General features: G+C 40.5%; 1 protein-coding gene across 3 annotated transcripts in view; it reads left to right on the forward strand.

The window, feature by feature from the left end:
* The window catches only part of LOC140276746 (DNA repair protein XRCC4-like), an 88,851-nt gene that overhangs the window by 25,677 nt on the left and 48,098 nt on the right, over nt 1-15,076 (forward strand). For all 3 annotated transcript variants that reach the window (XR_011909051.1, XM_072371547.1, XM_072371548.1), the window contains exon 7: nt 4,491-4,632. Coding sequence is in view for 2 of the 3 variants with exons in the window: in XM_072371547.1 (XP_072227648.1) it covers nt 4,491-4,632 (142 nt within the window). In the remaining variant the exon portion in view is untranslated. The remainder of the gene's footprint in view (nt 1-4,490; nt 4,633-15,076) is intronic.

Below are 15,076 nucleotides of genomic sequence, written 5' to 3' on the forward strand. Positions count from 1 at the left end.
GCTCTTAATGTCCCAGATTTTGCCACATTCTAATAGTCTGCAGCCATGTTGAGTCCTTGGATACGTTGAGCCTTTTTTGGCGATACACATGCCCCTGTTGGGTCTTCTCCTCCATCTGATGAGGGGAAGCCTGCAGGATTTATGTTGTTCCTGTTGCCACGGCAGTGACTCAGATGGCCAGCAGATAGGAGGAAGGAAGGGAGGGAGGGGCCAAAGTCAGTTTGGAGAAGATTTTGTTATTTTTATGTACACATGAGTTTGTTTTGTATAGTTTATGTGGAAACTGCTGCTTCAAGAGAAAGGAAATCACATGTTGGAGCGTGGCTCGGCTTGTAGAGTGGTTGTCCTCCAACCTATTGAATGTACCGATGAATGGGTGAAATGATGGATGAAAGACTGATTTATGAATAGATGGATGAATATGTGTATAGATGATATATTAGGATGAATGGATGAATAGAGAGATGAACAGATGGATGGATGGACTATTGAATGAACTGATGGATAAAATGAAAGGATAATAATTACATGGACCAATAGATGGATGATTAATACATGAATCTTTGATTTATACATGGATGGATGGATGGACTATTGAATGAACTGATGGACAAAAGGATGGAGACATCGTTGGACAAACAGAGATGTGGATGATATATATAGATATATACATATCATCATCACCATCAAAGTACTTAATTAACTTGCAAGGGGAAGTTATCTCACTGCAGCAGCAAACAGTACACATAAGTTATATTATTGACAACAAAATAGAAGAGACGACAATAAATATATATATATATATATATAGATGTCAATTTATATGTGGATGGGTGGATGATAGATACTCAATGTATGGATATATACATCTGTAAATGAATGAATGAATGATTGATGGATAGACTGATATTAGAGTGAATGGATGGATGAACTGACTAATGTATATACTGATGGTGTCAAGACGTGGCGTGGTGGTGAAGACAGGATCTGGATGCAGATAGATAAATGGAAAAACTTGATTTATTCCAAAATCCAAACAAACAGTGTGGCTGAGCCAGAAGGACAAAAAAAAAACTGGGAGTGGAACTGATGACTGGGAAGAAGAGAGACTGAGGAAAGTTTGTAAATGGCCAGGCTAAACTGTAAATTAGAGACTAAACAGAAACACAGATCATGACAGAAACCTAAAATGCAGATTGTGACAGATGGATGGGAGCAGTTGGTGGATAATAGGAAGACATGATAGATGCTTGCACCAACAGATAGATTCAATTCAATTCAATTCAGTTTTATTTATAAAGCGCCAAATTACAAAAATTGTCATCTCGAGGCACTTAAATAATATAGTCCAATTCAAGCCAATTGGAATTCAATTAATTGTAATCATAATCCAATTAAATCCAATTAATTAATTTAAAAATAATCCAATTCATTCATAAAGAGCCAATTAAAAAACAATATCCTAGCTAAGGAAACCAACAGATTGCACCGAAACTTGTCTTCAGTCCAATCTCCCGTCCTGAGGCTGAGGGACTGTGGAAGAAACCACAGGAAGAAACCTCTGGCAGAACCAGAACCAGGAAGAAACCTCTGGCAGAACCAGAACTAGGAAGAAACCTCTGGCAGAACCAGAACCAGGAAGGGTGGCCATCCGCCTCGACCAGCTGGGGTTTGAGAAGACAGAAAAGAGGGAAAAGAGGGGGGGGAAACACCATAACGCCATTCAAAGGATATCTGTTGGAACAGGGAAACAAGTTAATAACCACAATAATGTCACATGTACATAAAATCATTTGAGAAATTAAACAGGGGGAAAAAGAGAGCAAAGTGAGGAAAGGTGTGACAGATGAGGTCCCCCAGCAGTCTAAGCCTATAGCAGCTTAACTATGGGATGTTTCAGGATTACCTGAGCCATCCCTAACTATAAGCTTTATCAAAAAGGAAAGTTTTAAGCCTAATCTTAAAAGTGGAAAGGGTGTCTGCTTCCCGGACATTTACTGGCAGCTTATTCCACAAGAGAGGAGCCTGATAACTGAAGGCTCTACCTCCCATTCTACTTTTAGAAACTCTGGGAAGAACAAGTAAACCTGCAGTTTGTTAGGAAAATATCTTACAATGAGATCTTTAAGATATGATGGAGCTCGGTCATAAAGAGCTTTATATGTGAGAAGAAGAATCTTAAATTCTATTCTGAATTTAACAGGGAGCCAATGAAGAGAAGCTAAAACTGGAGAAACATGATCTCTCCTGTTAGTTCTCATCAGAACTCTGGCTGCAGCATTTTGGATCAGCTGGAGGCTTTTCAGAGAATATGTGGGACAGCCCAATAATAAGGAATTACAGTAGTCCAATCTTGAAGTAACAAATGCATGAACTAGTTTCTCTGCATCACCCTGAGACAGGATGTTCCTGATTTTAGCAATATTACGAAGGTGAAAGAAGGCAGTCCTAGAAACCAGTTTTATATGTGCGTCAAATGATAAATTCTGGTAAAAAATAACTCCAAGGTTCCTCACTGTAGAACTAGAAGCCAAGGAAATACCATCTAGAGTAACTATATAACTAGACAATTTCTCCCTGAAGCGCTCAGGTCCAAAGAGAACAACTTCGTTTTGTCTGAATTTAAAAGCAGACAGTTCTGAGTCATCCAGGTCTTTATGTCTTTAAGACAGGCTTGTAGTCTGACCAACCTGTTGGTTTCATCTGGTTTCATAGATAAGTACAGCTGAGTATCATCAGCATAACAATGGAAATTTATGCCATGCTGTCTAATAATGTTCAAAAGTTATTAAAAAATGGTCAGACAAGACAGGGTTATGAGGGAACACTGTTAACTGTTCACTCTCAATGCCATAAGTCAGCACAAGGTCAAGGGTATGATTAAGGCAGTGAGTAGGTCTGTGAACACTTTGAGAAAATCCAATAGAGTCTAATATAGAATTAAAGTTAATATTTAGGCTGTCATTTTCAACATCTACATGAATATTAAAGTCACCCACTACAATGACTTTATCTGTACTCAGCACTAACTGGGATAAAAACTCTGAGAATTCAGACAGAAACTCAGAATAAGGGCCAGGTGGACGATACACAACAACAAACACAAGAGGTTTTTGTGATTTCCACAAACTGAGTCAGAGATTTAAAAGGGCTAGCATCAGGTGGGAAGCCGCAGAGAAGTGTCTAAGACTACAACTCTGCATCCTGATCTCAACCCTGGGTTGTCATGTTTTTGGATGACTAATAAATTCGTCCATATTTCTAGAAATGAGAAGAGCTCCTTCCAAAGTGGGATGGATGCCGTCTCTCCTCATCAGACCAGGTTTTCTCCAGAAAGATTGCCAATTATCTATGTAGCCCACGTTGTTTGCTGGACACCATCTAGACAACCAGCGATTGAATGAGGACATGCGGCTAAACATGTCATCACTGGTCAGATTTGGCAGGGGTCCAGAGAAAACTACGGAGTCCCACATTGTTTTGGCAAAATTACACACCGATGCAACATTAATTTTAGTGACCTCTGATTGGCGTAACCGGGTGTCATTACCGCCGACGTGAATAACTATTTTACCGTATTTCCGCTTATCCTTAGCCAGCAGTTTTAAATAGGATTCTATGTCGCCCGCTCTGGCCCCTGGAATGCATTTGACTGTGGTCGCTGGTGTCGCTAATGCCACGTTTCTGACTATAGAGCTGCCAATTACCAGGGTTTTGTCCTCAGCGGGTGTGTCGCTGAGTGGGGAAAATCTATTTGAAACGTGGACACGTTGATGGTGAACCACGGGCTTGACTTTAGGACTATGACTCCTCTTCCTGACAGTCATCCAGCCACTCTTAAGTCCCGGCTGCTCGGGATCTGCTAGGGGACGACTAATAGAGCTAACTGGGCTCGTTGGCTCCACACTGGCTAAAGGGACCTGGCTCGCTATCAGGTGGTTTTCAACAGTGCAGAGCCGAGCTTCCGATTCAGATAACCTTGCCTCCAAAACTACAAAAAGACTACATTTGTTACATGTACCATTATCCCTAAAGGAGGCAGAGGAGTAACTAAACATCTGACACACGGAGCAGGTGAAAGCAGGAGATGGAGGAAGAGAACTGGTAGCCATGCTAAGCTAGAGAACCCGACACACTGCTAAAAAGTGAAAAATAAGGACTAAAGATCTGTAAGAGTGAGCGTTAGAATATAACAAGTATGTGATAGAGTTAACTATGCAAGATGTGTAAATTATAGGGAGAAATAAGGTGATTATTACTAGTTGAAGAGGAGCAACAAATGTCACAGTGCACACACACAAGGCAACAGGAAGTGATGCAATATGTCTTACCGCAAAGCAAAGTCGCAACCTCAATCCACCTCTCCAGTGAAGCCAGCTTCTCATGATTCTCATGGAATCAGCAATCAGTGACATCCAGCAGAATGAACCTTACAGTGTAAATATTCACTCATGTTCACGGCTTCGTATTGTTGACTATTTTAAAAACAGAGTCCTCCACTCCGAGCCCAATGGAAGACAGCCTGCAAGACATCACAGACGTGGCCCCGTGTCGCAAGCGGCGCTTTCAGCAGGTCAGGGCCCCGCATCCCACCCTGAAAAGACCAAACCCAGAGACTTCACAGGGGAAAAGGTACAAGTGTTTGTGTTGCTGCAGTTTGTTTTGGCCGTTTTAAGTAAAAAGTAGTTCTTCCTACATATCGTCTCTGAGGATGGATTTGCTGCCTCTTCAGCCTGTAAACTGCTCACTTGTCCTTTAATGTGTCGGGGTGTGACAGCTAAAACGGTCTCAGTCTGTTTAAATGCATTTTCTGTCAGAGTTTTCTGTCACACCTCTCTCGATTATTGTGGAACTAAAAGGAAATGGACCTATTTATTTGCCGCGTCTTCTCTGCTTTAGAAACACTCCCTTTTCCAACTTTTTACTTTGTCCCACCTTTTAGTGGCCTGTTGCTGCCATTAAATTCAAGATGAGCTAATATTTTCTATGCAATGGTAAAATGTTTCACTTTCATGATTTGATTTTTGTGAAAGAAATTCTAGTTTGTGAGATTTACACTTAGTGTAATTGTTGTTTTGTTAACATCCATGTTAACACACTTGGATGAATATTTGGAGATAAATACATTTTTTTTGTTCATATATTTAATAGTAGTGTCAGCAAAATTAATTTGATTTTGTACCTTTAAGATGCAGTTAAATAATTTGTAATCATGATCTTTTTTTCACTTGTGAACAGTTGTTTTTGCTCTTTATTAAGGAAAAAGTATTTCTTATCCAATTTCTGGATGAAGTAACTCGATTACCTAAGTAATCATTCACTTATCATTCACAGTTATGATCAGGGCGCTCTCACTTCAAAAAGGGTTTTGATTAATCATAATTAATCTTTTACAGTCAAGAGGAAAGTGTAGATCCATGTTTGGGAAATTCTGACATTTTCATTGAATTACATAAACTTAGTAGAGCAAGGAATATGAAAATCATCCATAAATTAGGTTTAAGTCACAGAATGATCTTATTGCATCACTCGGATGAAAAAGAAGCTCCTGCAGAGGAGAAAAGTGTAAAAACTGAACGTCTGTTCAGTCCACGTAGGAAATCCCAGCTGAGCCCCTTAAGGGTCTCATCACATTTACTGCCTTCTTCTGAGAAGGAATATCAGATTCAGCTCTGGGAATTTACAGGTGATAAAATAGCACCTTGTCCTGCAGGTTTATGATCTCTGCTGCTGGGTTTCAACTCCTTCAAGATTCGCTTTCTTCTATTTGTTCGTTCTCTCTGAGCACACACATGCTGCCGTGGCTTCGGGAAGGCCAGCTGGTGATGAGCAGAGTGACGCAGTTCACCTCAGTAGAAAGGACCCTCCTCTCTCTGGGCTTTATGTGAACACATAGCTCCACTAATGAGGCCGGAAAACATCAGTAATCTCCCATCGTGGCTGCTGGACACGTGTTGCTGCCATTTTCTTCAACCTGTGTCTCCACACAGTGTGTTTGCTGCCAATATTCCCACTCCAATCACTTCATGTGTTAATTGGAGTTTTGTGGAGCATCTCAGAGCTATTATTACCATCACTTTTACTAATATTGTCTTTCACAAATATGAATTAGTAAAGTGCAGCCAGAAATTATGCTTAATTTGCCTTTACTTTTAAGCTCTAACCAGATCTTTTTTACTTTATATGAAAATATAATTTTTATATGAGCATTTCTATTAAGAAAACTGTTGACAACAAAGATTTGTAGGAATAAGATGCCCCTTTTCTTTTTGGGATAAGGAGTCATGATCATCTAACCATCCAAATGGGCCCTAAAGCCCAAGTTGAAGCTGGACGACCAGCTCTCCTTAAACCCAATGAGAAAATGGGGATCTTACCCCTGCAAAACAGAGAGGGAGGACCAAGAGGAGGAAATAAAATTGGGCCTACATTCACAAACTTAATGCACTTCTGCCTTAGTAAGTGCATTATAATGATTGGATGGAAACCAATTGATGCCAAGACTTAGAAAATATTTATTGATATCCAATTTATTTCAATCAACACTTTGTTCTGTGAACCAAAACCATTGAAGCTTTGATATTGATTCAGTTATTTTTTGCTTTATTCATGTTTGCTATTTCACAGCCCAAAGATTAATCTTAAAATGTAAAAGGTGACTCAGACCAAGGAAATCTCCAACATGGATGGGAGCTTCTCCATGTGAGCAAGCTGAGGGTGTGTTTTCCATGAACTGGGTGAACAAACACGGATATTAGTGAATCCTATTATTCTCCAGGCTTAAACCAGTGCAGCAGGGGATTTATAAAGGAGGTCTTAGACATGAACTGTGAGGCCAAAGTCAATCACTGGCCTCAAAGAGAAAATTATACAACCATCCTCTGTTTCTATGGTCTCTGTGTCCACTCTTGAAGTCAGACCATCACACAGCTCTGAAACTCTGTTGCTGCTCATCCAAGTCCTCACTATGTCACTGCTCTTGTGCCTGAACCGCCATTTACCAGCTTCTTTTTGGACATGTCCCTTTGAAAAATATTCCAAAGACATTTCTCAATCTGACATTGTTTCTGTAGCAGTCGTCCAACCTCTTCCAACAGAGAGTGAATACACTGTGTCCAGGCTTCTCCTGGTGCCAGCGACTGTAAACTGTGCCGCATGCAGATGGCTGTAAGTGTTGCCATCCATCCCCAGCTGCTGGGCATATTACCAGCTCTGACTGCGAAAAAATAAGGCAGCAGTGAGTTGATGAGCAGCCGCTGCTGGCTGCATGAGGAGGCTGTAAATGCAGGAGGTCTTCAGGGCTGTTGGCAATCCTGCAACCAGCCATTGTTGTTCCATCTCTAATCGGTCTTTTAATCTCGCCCTGTTAACTCCTTGAGAAGAGTATAAAATGAAGACCATATGAACACGAGAGCACGAGTAACATGAAGTATTATTACGGCGCTTTTTTGTACTTCTGCCCCTAATCATTACACAGAATGTACAGTAATTTTGATTTGAGGCAGAAGCTTAAAATGGGAATAAATGACAAACGAAAAGTGCTAAAAGCGGCGTGATAGTGAGAAGATGCTGAACAGGGGCAACAAAAGGCTGGAAAAGTAGAGGGTACTAAAAGAAACAGCTGGAGGAACATGTGGCAGCTAATTAGTTTAATAACCAACAAGTGAGTAACATGATTGGGTATAAAAAGAGCACCTCAGAGAAGTAGAGTCTTTCAGAGGTAAAGAAAAACACCATATGTGAACATGATCCAGAAACACTGCCGTCTCCTCTGGACCGAAGCTCATTTAAAATGGACTGAGACAAAGTGAAAAACTGTTCTGTGGTCAGATGGGTCAGAACTTGATGCTGCGTCCTCCAGACTAAAGAGGAGAGAGGCCATCCAGCTTGCTATCAGCTCTCAGTTCAAAGCCTGCATCTGTGTGATTTCGGTCACTCGGGATGCATTTTGACATCGGCTGATGCCATGTGAATCAACCATTTTAAAGAATAAAAACCATAAAGAGAAGAGAATTCAGGACAGGTGACGTCTTCAGAGTGACGTTTGTCTCCTGTACAGGTAATTTGGATAAAGATGCAGTTTTAGTAGATGGACATCTTCACCTCAAAATGTCAGAAACTATTACTTTGAGGACCTACATGGTCAGCTGTCTTAAGCATATAACTTTAATGGGTTTTGGTTAATAATTGTTGATTAATTGAACAGTTGACTGATTTATGCCATCTCTTTGTTAATAAGGTTGTCAAGACAGTCATAACCTTTTTTAGATAAATGTCCCTTAAACGACTGCAGGATGAACACAACAGCTTGATCTTAAAATTCTTCTTTCTGACTTGTTCTCTTCCTGTTAGCATGTTGTTTAGGTTCAAGTGTTTGTGTACTGAGGACTGTTCCCATGAAAGGAAACTAACAGAAAGTTTCAGTCAAAAACTGGCTGTCCTTCACACATGGACTGGTTCTGTAAACGATCAAACATGGCTCCCAGCCATCGCATATAATCACTACAAGACACGGCACTGCCACAGTCTCACTGTGGGTTGCCTCGTGCTTTAAACTCCACTAAGCACAGTTTTATAGTCTGTTGTAGGAGTTGAGTCTCTGTGACACAACAGCTGTGAAATATACCATAAGAATATAGTGTGTGCTCTGCTTATGAGATGTTAGATATTTCCATGTAAAGTCACAGGGTTGTGAATCACTGCGTTCAACTGATGACTCGTACAAATGCTAAAGAGCCATTTTGGATATTTCTGCTTTTGATATTTTGTCCACTGGAGCGGGACGGTTTTAGTTTATGATCAGAGCTCTGGTTACGGTGAGTGATCTGCTGGAAGAGTTTCAGCACAAATGAGCTGCAACTTTTATCTATACTTCTGGGAAATTAGCAAAAGAAGACTGCAATATGCGTTGTTGTTTCGTCAAGATGAACAACATTTGGCTGATTCATAAAGTCTAAAACTCATGATCCAGTTCTCATTTCTTTCAGACTTTCCTGTAATCTTTAAAGTGGTCCTGTTCAATAGTTCTCCAGACTTTCTGAAGGTCAGAGTTCTTCTCTGTGCATTTTCTGCTTTTTTCACTCATTTTCAGTCCTTGTACCTGACCATTTTCAGAGGAATGTGTTTTTTCTTTGTTCAGCCACTTAACTCTGACCTATGAACCCTTCAGGCAGAAAAAAGGCTCCTAACTCAAGGGATGAACCAGTGCTGTGTCGACACAGAACAGACAACTTAGCAAAGAAGTCATTTTAAATTGGATCTTTAGGCACTTTGTTACCAGCAGCCTGTCACAAAGACACATCATTTGTTCCCATTTCTTTAGCTGCATCTATGAAAAACAGCAAAGAAAACACAGTTTGTCAGACAGAAAATAGGATTTCTGCAGCAACAAGGTGATTCCCAAAGAGCTATCAGCTGAAAACTTGGCATATCTCAGCATGGTGTGCAGTGTGTCCTTAAAACATTTGAGGAAACTGGACAAGTGGAGGACAAAAGAAGAAGTGTCAGGCCTAAAAAACTATCTCCAGCAGATGAACAGGATCTGAAAGTGATGTCCTTAAGAAAGAGGAAAAAATCCAGCTGTGACCTGACAGGACCTGAGAGATGCATCTGGACCTTCAGCTGATCCATCTACTGTTGGCCCAAGCCTCATCAGAAATGGTCTTCATGGAAGAATACAACTGATTTAATTTAATTAATTTCAACTGAACTGAACAGAATTAAAACCAGCTTTCTGTGAGGGCTCCTGCAAACCCACCACCTGAGCTCAACCTCACGTCTCAGGGTCGATACCGCCCTTGAGTCCCTGGTGGTCCTCTGTGGGAGCGCCCAACAGCTCCCCTCTCCACTCAAACACGTCTCCTGTTTCCTCTTAACTGGTTCCAGCAGTGCTCGTCATCCAGTAATGATTTCAACAAGCCCAGGTCTTCTCGCTCCTTCCCTTGCTCGCTCCAGCTTTTCCTCTCCCTCATGTTCAGCTTTCCATCATGACGGAGAAAGTCCATTTGTAATCATGTGCTTTGGTTTCCATATTCTGTGGTTTTTTTCATGACGGCTCTTGGGAGGCCTTCATGTCATGTTGTTTATAGATTCAAGTGAAGGTGCTGAATGTTGGATGATTAAAAGCAGGATAAAGACAGTTTGACCTGATGAGGCTTATTTTTTTCCTGTTCCATAACCACTTTTGTCTTCATTGCCTGGTCTGTGTCATCAATTGGTGAAAACAAGTCACCTGTTTGGATTCTGACTGGTTCAGAAATAGTAAACCTGTCCAAAGCAGGAAGTTTGCATGTGAAAACAGGATCTGAAGGAAGTTTCAAAGTCCCTGCTCGGGGGTTGTTCTCTCCTAAAATACAGGAACTTTCAGGGCTGGGCCTGCTGCAGTGGATGTTGTTGAAATGGATTTTAGGATCCTTTCCTGCTGTAAATTTATACGAATTAGAACAGGGCTACGCTGCAAAAGAAGTCCTCTGAGGGATGGATGAGCTGTTGAAAAAGTTAAAGCTTTGTTTTGCTTTCACACAAAGGAAGAGATCCATCTGATTTTGGCACATTCAGGAAAGACAAACTGAAATGGATGTTTTTTGATGTGTCAGCTGGCTGATTTATTCAGTCTTTACAAAGCTTTGCTACTGGACATAAAGGTAACAAAAGGCTGGAGGTACCTTTTAGTACCTGAAACTAAAGGTTACAAGTGAAGAGGCTGAAAGGTTTTTGCACAGATTTACTCGTTGTTTTCATCTGACCGACCTGTGTTAAAGCAGCAGCTTTTAGGTTCTAAAATTCTAAAAAGTTATCCAGCTTCTTGCTAATAGAAGCTGTTAAAGAAAAAGCTTTCAGGTTACTGCTCCATCTTTGTTCTAACCCTCACCTGTGGTCAAAGATTTGGGTTCTGACCCAAAGAAGGAGGTTGTGGATACATGAGTTTCCTTCAGAGGGGGGCTGGGCTCAGCCTTAGAGATAGGGGGAGGAGCTCCACCATCTGGAGGGAGTTCGGAGTAGAGCCGCTGCTCCTCCACATAGAAAGGAGTCAGCTGAAGTAGTTCATCTGGTTTGGATGCCTCCTGGGAGGAGGCCCCGGGTCAGAACCATAACTCACTGGAGGGATTATATATCTCATCTGACCTGGGAACACCTCGGGATCCCCCAGAAGGAGACCAGGAGTGTTGCTGGGAGAGGGATGTCTGGGTTTTCCGACCTCTGATAAGAGGAAGATAATGGATGGATGGATGGATGGATGGATGGATGGATGTGGCAGTAAGGATGGAAAGCAAATGACTAAATAAGCATGTCACACACAATCTCCTTTCACTTTTCATTATTTTTCCAAAACGAGTAACATTTTTTACCACGACACATCCGTGAGGAGTGAAGAAACTGAAGACTGATAATCGAGAGACCGGCTCTGTTTAACATTACTGAAAAACACACATTTTTTACCGTTTTTTCTTATCTAATAACATGCGTACCTCCGCTCCCTTCTTCACTGGAGAGGTACGGTGTGGATTGTCTGTGTTAGCAGGTTAAACGTGGTCTTTCTCGAGTGTTCAAGTGTTATTTTCAGCAGGACACTTATCATCGCTACTGTTTCTCGACATCTGGTTTATTAAACCTCTTGTTGGATGCTCATTTTGTCTTCTTTAACTTTTGCTTAAACAATAAACTTATCAATGCCGAGAAGGCTAGCTTCTTCCCTCTTGTTTCTTGTCTCAGCACCAAGCTAACGGCTGTTAGACATCTACAGAATCAGTAGCACTGGGTCAGTAATCTGGCCAACATATATCCTTTCTACAGCAGAGGACAAGGCATGAAAATGAACGCAGAAGATGAGTGACCCATTGATAAGATACCAAAAAAGATACCTGAACTGAATGCAGTGTGAGTCTGTATGGAGGACAGAACAAAACCTCATCTGAGATGGGACGATATCGACCGATGTTAAAGGGTAGTCGTAGCTACTGAGAGTGATTTCAGTCCGACTCTTGGCAGGAAGGTGCATTTAAAAAGTCAAAAATTTGAAAACTTTTTAATAAAAACTGGAGCTTGTACAGAGAAATCACCTTCAGAGCTGTATAGATCCTCCACGGGAGGGCATCTTGTCTCCTTTTTGTTAACTCATCCCTCTACTCAGCCAGAGTCCAGATCTCCTCTGTGAGCTGGATTTATGTAACTTTACAACCTTCACAGTCTTTAGCAGCTGTTGTAGAGCTGTTCCCTGTAGGAATTAATTAAGTTCTCCTGATTTCACTCAAGATGAGGTTTAAATCAAATGTGAGCCTGTTTGGATACAGCATTGAGAAGAGTAACATTTCTGATTTCGTCCTTCACCTACAGTCCATGACTAATCCTTTCTTCATCCTCCCCACTCAATAATAACCACATCGTGACACAGACTCAGACCATGTTCCCCAAATAAAAGAGTGACTTTTTCATAAAATATCAAATAGATTTTAGACCTTTTAAAGGAGCAGAAAGTTCCGGTGTTCATCAGATTCTGTAATTTCCTATTGCTCATTGAACACAACACGCTTCGGAGAAACTACAGTGGCCTGACGCTGTGTGCAGCACACACAACCCAACACATCCATAACTTAAATGTGTCACGATGTCTTCTCCATTGAGTGAAACCACCTTCTCAGTTTCTGAGTTTACTTTTAGAGTTATAAATTATAAATAGATGTTACATTTGGTTAGATATTCTGTGAAAAGATAACTTACAGTGAATGTCATTGTTAGTTGTTCTGCAATATATTCGTGTTTTGTGGACCCCAGGTAAGCTACCTGTGTGGTAATAAAAGCTAACATTAGCTACGTAAGGCTAAAGGCTGTTTAGAAGGATAGCATTAGCAGGCAACACGTTGTATCTGGCTGACATTACCTTCAAAGCCTCTTAATATCACCTTACACTTTGATTGAAATCAGCTGATCTCCGTAACATGACACCGAGTAATTTCTGTCCAGCTAACAAAGCTACGTAGTAGTTTTCGGCACATAAACTCACGTGAATCAACAGTTTTCAACAGGGACATGGAGAAAATGTTACGTTTGTTTAATCAGATCAGCTGATCGTCTGCAAAGTAGAATTAGAATGTCTTTGTCATTGTACAAGTACAACGAAATTAAAAAAGCACAATCCCTTTAAAGTGCATTGTTAATAAAAGTAGCGGCAAATCACGCTTGCGCCACCCTTTGTCCCTTCTAGGCCACTGTAATCAATATGCGACGCAAGTGGTGTCATTCCTGGTAAGCCTTTGTGTGGCGCGAACCGCGATATATGTAAATAAAAAGGCAAAAGTAATAAAAATGTAACAACTCTTTTCATAGGGTGACTATATAGCACTAACAATATAGTTATATGTATTGTATTCCATTTCTGTTAATAGTTCACCATATTATTACCTGTTCATAGAGTTTAGTTGAGTCCTCAGAGATGGATGTAACTATCTCAAACAGTCCACAGGAAAATGATAAAAAAAGAGGCGCACAGTAATAAGAGAAAAGGAAAACTACTACAAAATTATGCAAAAATGACAGCAGAAAGTTAGAAAGTGATGTGAAACCACATAGTCACAAAAAAACCCACAAATGTTGTCAATCAACCTTTTGTGAAATAAATAAAACTCAAAATGTAAAAAATATGAAATATTCTTAACATTTGGAAATACTGAAGGTGATTTTAAATTCATTTGAAGCATTTTTGAGTCATATCACAACTATAAGAGTTAAAGAGAACATGAGCCTCCACGTAGTAGCGCACACACGCAGGGCAACGTATTCTCACAAAAGGGTTCATATGAAAATGTACGAAAAGTTATGTACAGATTTTCCGTGCATTATCCTACGAATATCCACGAGCGACCAGTGCGCATGCGCAGTTCCCTGCAGTTAAAAATGGCTTCCATTTGTTTCAGCTATTGAATACGCCCCTTTCCATCAGCGAAACAGAGTGGCAGGAATCATGTGTAAATTAGCATATTTTTATGTTTTCATAACATAGCTTTTCTCACGAGATAAACGTAGATGTTAGGGTTAACTTTTTTAGTTGAAGAATGCACAGATATGTTTTATAAACCTTAATTTCGCAACCCTGACCCTAATACGATATAAAAACTTCAATTTGTTCTAAATTGCCATACACAGTGGCGGGCAGCGCCATATGTTTTGTAGTTTGAATGTGTTTCCTCTAATATGTGAAATTGTGGCCAGGAAACTTTCAGAATTAATATAGGTTTTGGGATTGGGAAGCACATCTTTGATCTCGCTTGTAATTAAAGGGGTGAAATCACGTTTTTTTCTGGGTTTTGACCCTACTTAGTGGCGCCCCCTACAGATGTCCAACAGGTGATGGTAGTATAGGTCAAGAGCTTTCCAAAACTGTTTACAACTGGTCTGTCGCCCATTTAGGTGCTGCTCTGTAAGCCTTCAAAAGGCTCAAGGTTCAAAGGTCACCTCTGAGGAGCAGGAGCTGCCCATAATTTCCATACTGACATATGTTACTCCCCAGGTCAAGACCTTTCCAATGATGTCTTCACTTTTGTCCTACACCAAAGTTTCATTTTCATCTTGCTCCCTTTGAGGTGTACTTTCTCAGACCCTTATTAAGTCCAAGCTGGATGAAATAATTCAAACATGTTAGTGATACAATGTCAGCCTTTTAAATTTGGACCAGTTTAGACCTGGTTTTCCCCATAATTTACAGTGAGTTTCACATAATATTTTCCAATGACCTAATATGGCCAATTATACCTACTGTATCCCATTCCTCAGGCTGACAGGATGGTCCTAGATGACCAAGACTTCAGTATATTGTAGTGCCAATACGTATCTGGATATACAGTTTTAACTTTTGCATACATAGCTTTACAAATGTCGTTTATTAGCAATGATGTGAAGATGATGAATTGAAATGAAGAGAGGGTGCGCTGTTGTTCATCCAAAACAAACTTATTTCTCCATTGCCTGCGTGTATTAGTAACCACCATAGCAACGTTCGAAACAAAAATAACCTCTACAGGTTAATAACTAACAAACTAAAGCTTGCATACATTCCCTGAAGGAAGATTGTAAATATAAAAAG

The sequence above is a fragment of the Leuresthes tenuis genome, unplaced genomic scaffold, assembly GCF_036924035.1.
Source record: "Leuresthes tenuis unplaced genomic scaffold, fLeuTen1.0.hap1 SCAF_19, whole genome shotgun sequence".
In the NCBI taxonomy this organism is placed as follows: Eukaryota; Metazoa; Chordata; class Actinopteri; order Atheriniformes; family Atherinopsidae; genus Leuresthes; species Leuresthes tenuis.